General features: G+C 37.7%; 1 protein-coding gene and 1 pseudogene across 3 annotated transcripts in view; one reads left to right on the top strand and one right to left on the bottom strand.

Moving 5' to 3' along the window:
- The window catches only part of Atrnl1 (attractin like 1), a gene marked incomplete at its 5' end in the record, with an annotated part of 630,201 nt that overhangs the window by 543,355 nt on the left and 72,850 nt on the right, over positions 1 to 13,996 (bottom strand). For all 3 annotated transcript variants that reach the window (XM_017800920.1, XM_008844317.1, XM_017800921.2), the window contains 2 exon segments: positions 7,733 to 7,921; positions 10,393 to 10,606. In XM_017800920.1, the coding sequence (XP_017656409.1) occupies positions 7,733 to 7,921; positions 10,393 to 10,606 (403 nt within the window).
- Positions 883 to 2,238, top strand: LOC103743108 (annotated as a pseudogene).

Below are 13,996 nucleotides of genomic sequence, written 5' to 3' on the forward strand. Positions count from 1 at the left end.
ATTTGAGGAGGAAGCATGGAAATTTATGTCATGTTAATTAGTGGAGGTGATAAACATTACCATCGAAATTTACCTGACAACTTTATATTCATACTCAGATGCCAAGGAGCTCAGAAAATAACTGACTGTGACTAATAATAATCAGATATATAGAGATTAGATATGCATGTGCAAACATCTTAATGTCTATTGCATTAAAAATAAAATTTTCTATATGAAACTGTATTTAAACAATGAAATGGAGATACTTTTTAAAGGTTAAAACCTCATTTAATTTTATGTCTCATAGGGTTTATACTGAGTACAATATTGTGTACTGTAATAATCCAACTGTAAACCTAAAAATTTACAGCCAATTTTGAAAGAGATGCATCTTAGCCCAGAAAATTGTTATTGAATATGTCAATGTTGTTGTAATGAAATGCTTCTTCTAAGTATGTGGTTATTAAATAAATAATTTTTAAAAAAAAAGAATAAACATGGCGACGCGTCTAGCGGGCTTGTGTCTCCGGGGCCTATAGGCCCACTGCTCCTTGTAGACTGCCAGGAGCCCATGAGCATTGGGGTTGGTGATGCCTCCACCCACGGTTCCCGGTGTGAGCACTGGGACTCTCAGGGAGGGCGAGGTTGCTGCCCTGGGGAGCTCTGATGTCCTGTCTGCCCCTGGGGTCTGCAGGGAGTTTGGGGAGGGCTTCTGGCCGTGGATTCCAGGTGCAGAATGCCCGGGTCATGTCTGCAGCCCCAGGAGCCCCAGTCCTCCAGGAAGGAGCCTGTCTGGGTCCGGTATGTGCACCGCAGTCCCTGGAGATGTCGGGGTGCTGGGGAGGGTGGATTGTGGCACTGAGCTCAGCACCCAGTGGCTCCCCAACCGAGCTCAGCATCCAGTGGTAGCATGAGGAGTCCAGCATGAGCAAGTGTATCTCCATCCACGTGGGGCAGGCAGGTGTCCAGACTGGCAATGCCTGCTGGAAGCTGTACTGCCTTGAGCATGGTATTCAGCCCGATGGTTAGATGCAAAGTGACAAAACCATCAGAGGCGGGACGACCCATTCAACACCTTCTTCAGTGAGATGGGGGCAGCAAGCACATTCTCAGAACAGTGTTCATGTACCTGGAGCCCACTGTGGTGGATGAAGTATGCAAGAGGACCTACAGGCAACTTTTCCACCCAGAGCAGCTGATCACTGGGAAAGAAGATGCTGCCAGTAATTATGCCAGAGGTCATTATACCATTGGTAAGGAGACTGTCGACCTCGACCTGGACCAGACCCACAAACTGGCAGACCTGTGCACAGGACTGCAGGGCTTCCTCATCTTCCACAGTTTCGGAGGCAGCACAGATGCGGGATTCGCATCCCTGTTCATGGAACAGCTCTCGGTTGACTATGGCAAGAAGTCCAAGCTGGAGTTCGCCATTTACCCAGCCCCTCAAGTCTCCGCAGCTATGATAGAGCCCTACAATTCCATCCTGACCACACACACGACCCTGGAACACTCTGTGCCTTCATGGCCGATAATGAAGCCATTTTTGACATCTGTAGGCACAACCTGGACATTGAATGTCCCACATACACCAACCTCAATCGCCTGATCAGGCAGATTGTGTCCTTCATCACGGCCTCCCTGAGGTTGAATGGGGCCCTGAATGTGGACCTGACAGAATTCCAGACCAACCTGGTGCCATACTCTAGAATCCACTTCCCACTGGCCACCTACGCCCCAGTCATCTCAGCCAAGAAGGCCTACCATGAGCAGCTCTCAGTGGCCAAGATCACCAATGCCTGCTTCAAGCCAGCCAATCAGATGGTCAAGCGTGACCCTCACCATGGCAAATACATGGCCTGCTGCATATTGTACAGGGGTGAAGTTGTCCCAAAAGATGTCAATGCGGCTATTGCTACCATCAAGATGAAGCGTACACTGGTGCCCAACTGGATTTAAGGTGGGTATTAACTACCAGCACCCCACTGTGGTCCCGGGAGGAGACCTGGCCAAGGTGCAGCGGGCCATGTGCATGCTGAGCAACACAACTGCCATCACAGAGGCCTGGGCCTGGCTGGACCACAAGTTTGACCTCATGTACACCAAGTGAGCCTTTGTGCACTGGTACGTGGGGGAGGGCATGGAGGAGGGGAGTTCTCGGAGGCTCAGGAGGACCTGGCCGCTCTAGAGAAGGATTATGAAGAAATGGGCGTGGATTCCATGGAAGCAGAGGCTGAAGAAGGGGAGGAGTACTGAGTGCAAGGATCCAGCTGCCCATCAGCCCTCTGCTGTCTGCTCCCACCATTGTCTTTACAGGATATGGTTACTTAATAAAGTTTCCATATTGAGAAAAAAAAAAAAAAGAGCAATCATAAACACGATCAAGGAATTCAACAAATTTAAGGAACACACAAACAAATCAAAGAACTAAAAGAAGATAGGGATAAACTTCTGACTGCATTCACAAAAGAGACAGAAATATGGAAAAAACTCAGGCTGAACAAAGAAGGATATGAAAACCTCAATAAGCCAATTTGAAACAACAGAATAAAGTCTCACCAAATGAATGAATGAAACAGAAAACAAATTACCAACACTGGAGGATAAAGTTGAAGAACTGGATCCAACAAAGAAAGGTTATGAAAAAAACACAGCAATGGAATATGCAGGATATGTGGGACACCATGAAAAGACCAAATCTATGCATCAAAGGTATAGAGGGAGGAGAAGAATTTCAGGATAATGGTAATGATCAGATCTTAAACAAGACTATAGAAGAGAGCTTCCCAAACTTCAGGAAAAACATTATCATATAAATACAAGCACATACAACACCAAATAGACAGGAGCTGAAAAGAAACTCCCCATGGCCTATCACAGTGAAAACACTAAATGTACAGAACAAAGAAAGAATACCGAAACTGCAAAAGAAAACAGCTATGCACATATAAAGGAAAACCCATCAGAATTACAGCTGACTTATCAATGCAAACTATTAAAGCCAAAAGAGCCTGGAACAAAGTATTCCCAGTTCTAAATGACCATTGATGCCAGCCCAGAATATTTTAACCAGCAAAATTGTCTATTATACTTGAATGGGAAAGAAAAATCTTCCACGACATAAGTAGGCTGAAAGAATACATGTCCACAAAACCAGGCCTTCAAAGAATACTTGAAGCAATGCCAAGAATGGAAAAAGGAACAACTAAACCCCAGGGGCAACAGAAAGAAACTAAATGAAAGCAAAATTGTGGAAACACAAAATTAGACAAAAAAATGCAAACAGTAATCAAAATAATGGCAACTGATACACATCGTTCAATAATAACTTTAAATATCAATGGACTGGACTCCCAAGGCAAAAGACAAATGCTAGTTGAATGGAATAAGAAACAAAATTCATCCTTTTGTTGTCTGCGAGCCACCCATCTGACTTGCAAGGACAGGCACTACCATAAGATGAAAGGATGGAAAAGAATATTCCAAGCAAATGGCACTAAGAAACAAGCAGGGGTTGCAATTCTAATATCTGACAAAATAAATTTTAAACAAAAACTAACAAGAAGAGATAAAGATGATCACTTCATTCTGATCAAAGGAACAATTAACCAAGAAGATATTACAATCATACACATATGTGCACCAATTTCTAGTACATTCAAATTCATAAGAAAAAAACCACATGACTTAAGACACAGATTAACTCCAACTCAGTAATAATAGAGGACTTCAATACCCTACCGTATCCATTAGGTCAACCGAACAAAGAATATACAGAGAGACACCTGAATTAAATGATAACATATATCAAATAGACCTTAACAGATATATTCCAAATATTCCATCCAAGCATCAAAGAATACACTTTCTACTCAGCACCCCATGGAGCTGTCTCAAAAATTGACCACATAATGGGGCACAAAACAAACCTTAACAAATATAAAAATATTGAAATAATTCCATCCATTCTAGCAGACCATAACACAAGAAAGCTTAACTTAAACACCAAAAGAAGCCATGGTAACTACAATAACTCCTGGAGATTAAACAACAGACTCCTGAATGATGAATGGGTCAGAAAAGAAATTAAGAAAGAAATAAAAGTATTCCTGGAATATGTGTCAGGAACCAGTCATGCCTGTCCATTATCTCTACTCCTTTTCAATACAGTGTTTGAAACTCCTGCTAGAGCAATAAGAGAAGGAACCTAAAGGAGTACTAATTAGGAAAGAAGAAGTCAAATCATCCCTTTTTACAGATGATATGTTCCTATACCTAAGAGATTCCAAAAATTACACCAGAAAACTCCTGGAACTGATCAACACTTACAAAATTAATTTATAAAAATTATTTCTATATACCAATAGCAAGCAATCAGAAAAAGAATACATGGAAACACTCCCATTCACAATAGCCTCAAAAAAATTAAATATCTCAGAATAAACCTGACCAAAGATATTAAAGGTCTCTACAACAAAATTTTAAATCTTTAAAGAAAGAGACTGATGAAGACACCAGGAGATAAAAGTACCTCCCAAACTTATGGATTAGAAGAACTAATATTGTGAAAATGACCACCTATCAAAAGCAACACATAGATTCAATGCAATCCCCCCCAAAAAATCCATATGACATACATCACAGAATTAAAAAACTATCCTCAAATTCATATTAAAGCACAAAAGTCCCCAGATAGCCAGAATAACCCTGAGCACAAAGAGGAACACTGGGGGATTACTATACCAGATCTCAAAATATACTACAGAGCTATGGTCATAAAAACAGCATGATACTGACACAAAAATAGACACACAGATCAATGGAACATTACTGAAGACCCAAACTGGAGTACACGCAATTTCAGCCACCTGATACTTGACAAAGGTGCCAAGAACACAAAATGGAGGAACGACAGCATCTTCAACAAATGGTGCTGGCAAAACTGGATCCTAACCTATAGAAGAATGAAACTAGATCCTTATCTTTCACCTTGCAAAAAAGTCAGCTCCAAATGGATCAAAGACTTCAATGTCAAACTGGAAACCCTGAAACTATTAGAAGAAAATATTGGCATTACCTTACAAGATATAGGTGTAGGAAAGGATTTTCTAAATCGGACAGAAGTTGCTCAGGAATTAAGGTCAGCAATCACAGGTGGGACCTCATTAAATTAAAAAGCTTCTGTACAGCAAAATAAACAATCAAAAAAGTGAAGAGAAAACCCACAGAATGGGAAAATATCTTCACCAGTGACACATCTGACAGAGGTTTAACATCTAGAATATATAAAGAACTCAAAAAACAAAGAATCAAGACCAAAATGACCCAATTAAAAGATGGCCTAAAGATCTTAACAGTTCTGAGGAAGAAACAATGATAGCTAAGAAACATCTAAAAAAGTGTTCAACATCCTTAGTAAGTAGGGAAATGCAAATTAAAACCACCCTAAGGTATCACCTTACCCCAGTCAGACTAAGATCAAGAGAAAAAATGATAACAAATGCTTGCAAGAATGTGGAGAAAGGGGAACCCTCATTGACTTCTGGTGGGATTGCAAACTCAAGCAACTCCTATGGAAAACAGTGCAGAGAACTCTAAAGAAACTAAAAATGAATCTACTACATGACCTGGTTATATCACTTCTTGGCATATACACCCAAAGGACTCATTCTACTGTAGAGACACTTGTACAACCATGTTTGTTGCTGCTCTTTTCACAATAGCTAAGAGATGAAGCAACCTAAGTGCCCCTCAACTGACGAGTGGTTAATAAAAATGTGGTATATTTACACAATGGAGTTCTATACAGCAGTAAAGAAAGATGAAATAATGAAATTGGCAGGTAAATGGATGGATCTAGAAACTGTTATACTAAGAGAACTAACACAGACTCAGAAAAATAAAAGACGTATGTTCTCTCTCATTGTGGATCCTATCACCAAATCCTTTTAAATTCCATGGCCTTTTAATAAGATGATACTGTACATCTCTCAAAATGTCCTGTAACTGTGGTGAGTCACCTGTCCTCTTGTTCAGGGAGGCCATGGAGACCCCACCAGGTGGACTTAAACCAGTGTCCAGTCTACACAGAGGAGGGTCAACTCAGAGGAAATATCTCACCCATGCTTCCAAGTGAAGCCAGACATGGTCAAGCAGGATCTTGGACTTACCTTCACATGGATGGAACTGGTTAAAAAAAAAGAATCAGGGGCTCCCCCCAAGCCCATATGACCCCTGAGGAACAGATCTTCAAATGACCTTAAGTATAAATATAAACTGATTTATTTGGGCCAACCATATGGTCTTAAACATGCAAAAGGAAAATATAACCAAAGAGTAAAGTCATCAGTATATTTAAGATTTCAAGGGATTACACTTCCCAGACATAAGGCTGAAGTCCATATAAAAAGTTATTTAGACACTTATTTCTCATTGATGATTTTGTTCCTAATCAGAATGTGCTGCTCAGATGTAAGACTTCAAATCTTGGTCTGCAATACTGTAGTGCCCACCTGTGGCTAATGGACATAACCCGCTATGGTTCTAAAATGATACCTAAATTTTTTCTCTCCCCTATTTACAAGCCTTTGAGAGTGAACTGACACTGATTCTAACCACTCCAACAGCTATCAAAACGCCTGAAAGCAAATCCTGAATCCATCACTCTAGAGTCCAGCCTTGACAGACAAAGAAAAATGAGGAGGAACCCAATAGAGGGATGCTTTTGGAAGCTATTGTCAAGAAATTCCAGTGGACTCTCATATGAATATTTGAAATTTGCCCTGTTGTGACTTTTTTCCAGTTCCCTGTCTAGAATTTGTAATGCTAATTATTCTTGTCATTACTTCTCCTTCTCATCTCTTATTCACCAGTTAAGGAATTCCTTTTCCCCTTACAGGATAAGGGTTATGCAGTTTAGGAGTCTTTTAGATAGACCCACTGAAGGGATACCCCAATTGCCTCACACTGCATCCCTGCTCAGCATGGAAGAAGCCAGAAGGGTTGGTGTCCCGATTCCCTATTGGCAATTTGGGTAACCTCTTCAGATGGTGTGATAAGAATAGGAGGTAGGAATTGGCTAGGTAGCTAGGGTAAAAAGACCCCAAAGAAAAGTAACTGGTTTCTTGGCTAAAAGTCAAAATGTCCTTGCGCTTCTTAGCAACATACTCCATTCCAAAGGCCAAAAATGTTGAAAGTATTTGGGAGTTGTTATCTGATCCTTAAAAGATTTCAGGTTTACCTCTTCAGAGGGGGGAATAGTAGAGCAGCAAAAAGCCCCGTTTATAAAAAAGAAGAAAATACATGAAGTTATCAGAAAAAAAGTGATGGGGAGATATGGGAGAAGTTGGATGGGAGGGAGTGGGCATGGATCTGATCACAACACCTTATATGCATGTATGAAATTCTCAATGAATTATTTAAAAATAAATAAATATCAGTCCCATGAGAAAAGAAGGCATGAGAACAGTGCTAAGGCGTACTTACAGTAGCGCCCCAAAGCCGTCTGAGAGGGAAGCCTGTTGTGAGGCATTATGTTGTCTTTACCCTATACTCAAGAGTTCAGGACAGGTGTCACACATAAGTGGCATAATGTTAATGTAAGAGCAAAATACTTCATGGAATTCAAAATGATAATATACTACAATTCAGATGCTAACAGCACACACAGGTTTTAAACATTACCATGACAATATTTGTTCTCATTTCTTGAAATTTCCTCAAATTTCTTCCCATCTAAATAAATACTTACGAGAGCAGGTGGCTGTCTGCCATTCTAGACATTGTCCATATGGAAAAGAGATTATGTAAGCATTAGAGTCAACACATCGCTTTGTACTGCTGCACCACATACATTCCATGCCATTGCTGGTACAGTTGGAGCACGAGGTCCGTAGAGAACATGGCTTTTTGCATGGTCTTGCATTTTGATTTGGGCTAACTAGAATAAATCAACAAATGCAATTATTTGCTAACCCTATTTTAAAACAAATGGAAGCTTTTTGTCTCTTTTGCTATTTAAGCAATGTTTCAAATGCAAAAACTGCATAATTATAACATAAGGTAATAGTAATAATAAAGACAACATCTATACTACTTAAATTTATTACTGAATTTGAAGATTATTAATTCCTTTTTAAGATTTTTTTATTATTTCTAAAGTATAAGTTGTACAGTTTTTAAACTGTAAATAGTCCTGTAATCTGAAACCAACATTTTTTTCATTAGCTCAATACTATGTACACCAACAATATTTACCTTCCCAGCCACAAGTTTTTCCACAAATATTTTAGCTTTTATATAAGTAAATGTCATTATCAGTGACTGTGTCTCAAATATAATAAGCAAAAACATACAACTTACTTTAAAATAGAGTAGTTATCATATCCATTAGGATATCACTTTCAAAAACAAAAACAAAAACTTGGCAAGGATGTTGAAAATGTGGAAACCATGCACTGCTGATAGGAATGTAAAGTGATGCACCCTCTATGGGAAAAAGTTTAACAATTCCTCAAAAGATTAAACAGTTACTACATGATTCAACAAATCCATTTGTGACCATGTACCCAAAGGAAAGAAATCAAATATTCAAACAGATGTCTATAGACCCACATCCTCAATAGTCAAAAAGTAAAAGCAAACCACATGTCCACTAATGGATGAATGAATGAATGAACGAAATGTGTTCTATAAATACATTAAACTATTCTTCAGCCTTAAGTATGAAGGAAATTCTGATGCATGCTACAAGATGGTTAAATTTTGAAGACATTATGCTAAGAGAACGAGCAGATCACAAAAGTACAAAGTGGTAAGACTCTCCTACATGAAGTACCTAAAGTGGTCAAATTTACAGACAACAGAATTGTGCTTTGCAGGGGCCAAGGAAATACAGAATAAGGAAGGTTTTATTGTTTAACAAGTAGGGTTTTTGTTTGCTTGTTTGGGGGTTTGTTGTTGTTATTTGTTTTGGGTTTTTTTAATCTTTTCGAGACAGGGTCTCCCTGTATCCCCAACTGGCCTGGAATTTGCTATGTAGACCCAGCTGGCCTTGAACTCACAGAGCTCTACCTGCCTCTGCCTCTGCCTCTGCCTCCTGAGAGCTGGGATTAAAGGTCCACCATGACACCCCACTTTTAGAGCTTTAATTTTGCCAAGTAGTTTTGGAGATGGATAACAGGGCTGGTTGGCAACAATGGGGTACACTAAATGCCACAGAATGAATACTTACAAAGTGGTTAAAATGGTAAGATTTCATATAATACATATAACCACAATAAAATATTAAAAGAATTCAAATATTTCCTAACCCACTTAACAAAAATTAATTTCAAAAATACAACAATATTTCTTTTTACTTAACTAAAATAACATGTGTATAAAATTAAAATTGGTGGGGTTGGAGAGATGGCTCAGTGGTTAAGAGCACTGGCTCCTCTTGCAGATGACCCAGGATTGGTTCCCAGCACTCACATGGCAGCTAACAACCATCTGTAACTCCAGTTCCAGGAGAATCTAACACCCTCTTCTGACCTCCACATGCATTGCACAACAGGGGGACACTTAACCTACATGCAGACAATACACTCATACACATAAAATAATAACACTTTTTTGTCATTTGGTAGCAGAACTTGTTTAGATATCAATTTTTTATTTATTTTTATTAAATTTTGTAGTTCATACAGAATATCTCAAACAATCTGAATCATCCTTACAGGCCTGTTCCCACCAGCACCCTCCCATTGCCCCCCACCCCACTGGAATTCATATACTCTGTCCTGGGTGTTAAGGTCCACTATGTAAAAAGATTAAAATTGGTCTCAATTAGTCATTAATCTTAAAGACAAATCTTTCCTTCAAACATTATTCTTTTTTTGAGTGTATGAGTGTCTTGCCCACATGTTTTACCTATATACAATAAGAAGTGCACCTGTATCATGCAATGTACACAGTGGCCAGAAGAAAGTGTGCATGAGATCCACCGAAACTGGAGTTATGGATGGTTGCTAGCCTCAGTGTGGGTGGCTAGGAACCAAGCCCAGGTCCTCTAGAATAACAGTAAGTGTTTTTAACTGCTGACCCATCTCTCTAGCCCCTCAAACATTATTATGATAAAAGTAAAAGAGGTTAACAAATTAAGAATACATTATTGCAATACTGTAACCATAACTACATGTTCATAACAATACTTTATCAATTAGGAAATAAAGATTATATAAGAACTTTTATTTTCACAAGTTACTGTGACATCAATAACTGGGGTATGTTGACAAAAATAAATACCTGCAAGTAAGTATCATAAAAAAAAATTGTGCAAGTTACTTCAAACTACAGTCTAGAAGGAGATGGTCAGCAGTGGGCTTAAAACATATTTTTAAAGAAAGGCTAACTTACTGGACTACTTACCAACAGGCTTTTCACAGACAAGGCCATCTGCCATTGATGTGCAAGGATTTGCTTTTAAGCCTGCCACTGCAGCCCTTTCCAAATATGCACAGAATCCAGAATCATTTGGTTCGCCAGGAAGCCACTGCAGTGTTGTATTTGTAAAAGGAGACATGTCCTCCCATCCCCAGTAGGATATATTGATCTTACGTAATCCTACCCAAGGTGACACTTTCTGTAAACAATAGGAAATAGGCATTAAAAAAGGTCAAGTGTAAAACTAGTGCATCATATTCCTTAGCAAACAGTTCATTATCCTTAAAAATCATATTTTAAAGTATATGGAACCACCTTTCGAATCACTTTTACTACAACTGATAACTTCAGTCTATGCTGAAGAATGATATAGAATTGAACACTGTTTTGAAGCACGGGGCTTTGAGTTTAGCTACATGATCAGGTGATTTATTTAGTCCTTGTTCATCTGGGGGGGGGGTGCTGTCTTCTATAAAATCAGAGTATAAGTATCTTACCTAAGTTCCTCATGAATCAAAATCATTTAAATATGTAACATTTTGCTACTGCTCTATTACTAAAAACTTAAAGGTTAATCATTTACAGGAATAAGAATCTACAGATAAGTTCATTGTCTGCATTATGCATGAAAGCAGAAAAAAATCAATAAATGAAATGTGGATTCTTAACGGAGACATCATAGCAAGGTTTCACATAAGTACAGAATAAATAACTTCCCATTCAGACTTCCACTGCTACACTTAGACTTATATGCAATTTTAGATAAACTAATGTCAGCCACCTTTCCTAACAGGAAGAACAAGGAATGGACAAAGACTGATTATCACGAGGAAAATAGAAAAGAGGCTGACAAAGGCCACATAACTACTCTTGATACTCTTACTAATGTTTCAAACCTAGCTTGAAATTAAAATCAATTCTGCATTCATATAGTTTATTTTAGCCATTAATCAAAAGCAAAGATACAGTTAGGCATGGTGAGACATATCTTTAATCCCAGCACTAAAGAAGTAGAGGCAAGTGGAGCTCTGTGATATAGAGGCCAGTTTAGTCTACAAAGCAAATTCCAGGCTACCTGGGTCTACAGAAAAACCCTTTCTCAAAAAACAAAAAAATGAAAGAGCAAAGATATATTATAAATCCAAGTTCCACTAATTATGGACATATGGACACATCTACTTTTAATATATATAATAATACATTTTCTAAGACACTTAGCTATCAACAGTTATTATAACAGAAAATTGTTTCAAACCATCATTATCAAGGTAGAGAAACATACGTTTCTAATATCATAGTCACTAACAATATAGAAATACTTTTATATTCAGTATTCATTCTAATTACATTATATAAATGAACCCGGGGGGAGGTTAAAACTTAGTCATAGACCTTTAAATGTATAAGTGTATAAATATAATGAATTTCATACAGTAAATGCCCAACAGATACTTTTTGGATAAAATTAAAGTGTCTCAGGCTGGACGTGGTGGTGCACGCCTTTAATCCCAGCACTTGGGAGACAGAGGCAGACGGACCTCTGTGAGTTCAAGGACAGCCTGGTCTATACAGTGAGTTCCAGGACAGCTGGGGCTACAGGGAGACCCTGTCTGAAAAAGACCAAAAAAAAAAAAATTAAAGTGTCTCATGAATTTTCACTATGACAATAGAGCCCAAATGGCCATAAGAATGCAGTACACATCGCAATTAATCAATAAATTTTGCTAAATAAAGATCATTAGAATAAAATGGTTATTTTCCACCATCTGCCACAAGGCTGAGACAGAGGTAGGATTTAATAGTGTTTGTAATTATAAAAACATACATGCTACTTCACATTGTAATCATCATGTATTTCACACATTTATTCTGAGAGATATTTTGATATCAAAAAGCTACAACATATTTAAACTTGCTTTATAATACCAGTCAGATAATCAATCTAACACAGATATTTCAGATTAACAATGTGTTTCATAATACAGCAATTCTTCCTATATTCCTAACTATCTACAGCAAAAACAAGTCATTTAAAATGAAATATTACTCCCTAACTCATCATGATAAGAATCTGAGAGGAAAAAAAGGGAAACAAAAATGAAGCCAGTGATAAAACATTTATAAAGTAACTATTACTCAGTAAATGAGCCAGATGGGCAATTGAAAATGAAAGATAAATTACTACATTATGAAAATGTACTGCAGTACACCATAAATCATTGTAACATTTCATTAACCATTTCTGATAAGTAAGTGATCATTTGACCCTAGATATCTGTTCAAAGTGCATGAATTTGTCCATTTTTATTTGTCAAAGAAGGGTTATCTTAGGTTTATGCAACCTCAATGACTCAGAATATAATTCATTTTGTATTAAAGATATGCCTAATGGAATGTCACCTTGAAGTTTCCACTTTGAAATTCTGAGAAAAGCTCTTTCTGATAAAACAAAACATCTCTCATTGATACAGCATACTACTCAGCAAACTATCAAATGTGAGTTTATTCCACATCCCAAACAGTTATTCAGCCAATCTTTATGATTTAAAATAATAGGAGAGAAAATTAGTTGCTACAAGAATATTTGAAATATACAACTTTTCTAAGTGAGCACAGTTCAAGGTTCTGCTGTAAGACTATTTGTTAAAAATAACTGATGTTAAACACAGAAAAAAATCAAGAGCTTCAATGCCAAGTTCTAGTGATTTCCAAAACTCAGAAACATGTGAATCTGCAAGTTAAAGGCTGTTTATGTGACAGGTATTCGACTGAATTAATTTTTACATGTTAAAGGGTAAAATGTCAATTACATATAAAAAATAAGCTGGATGTAGTGGCATATGTCTTTACTCCCACAACTTTGGAGGCAGAGACAGGCAGACCTCTGTGAGATCGAGGCCAGCCTGGTCTACATAGAAAGTTCCAGACCAGCTGAGGCTATAGAAAGAACATGTCTCAAAAAAAAAAAGAATGCAGCTCATAACATCACAAAAATATAACAGATCTTACATTCTCTATGTTCCATATGCTTAAAATAAAGTAAAACTTTATTAAAAAATTATTTTTTAAGTATAAAAATCAAAAGACTGTCCTATCCGACACCACATACATCATACAGTCCAGCCATTCAGTTGGTAGTTCTTAAGCAAGAGAAAGAAAAAAAAAAAAGTTGGCTTTTTCTAGCATTCTTACAAACATCTTCAAGTGCTGGCCAACTTCAAATCCACAAGCACTGTCTAGGGCATTCCTCCAGGAACTTTCCATAAATACAAAACACTGTTTAGTTGTTCTTATCTTTAGGTGTTACCCTGAGGGTATCTATCATTGCAAGAACCACACTTTAATATAATTGTACTCGACTCTCTCTCCTCTAAAACCTCTGCGAACAGAAACTGTCTTTTGATCTCTGTTTTCTCATAAGGCAGATTATAAAATACACTAAAGGTGTTCAATAAATGTGCAACAAATAAATAATGATCTATCCTTTGGAGAAAAAACAACTACAGTTAATAACAATGGTTTTGTGGATTGTACGTTAATATAAATTTAATTAATGCTTTTTTATCTTATTACAAGGCACAAAAAAAAT

Source organism: Nannospalax galili, unplaced genomic scaffold, assembly GCF_000622305.1.
Source record: "Nannospalax galili isolate Female #2095 unplaced genomic scaffold, S.galili_v1.0 scaffold1362, whole genome shotgun sequence".
In the NCBI taxonomy this organism is placed as follows: Eukaryota; Metazoa; Chordata; class Mammalia; order Rodentia; family Spalacidae; genus Nannospalax; species Nannospalax galili.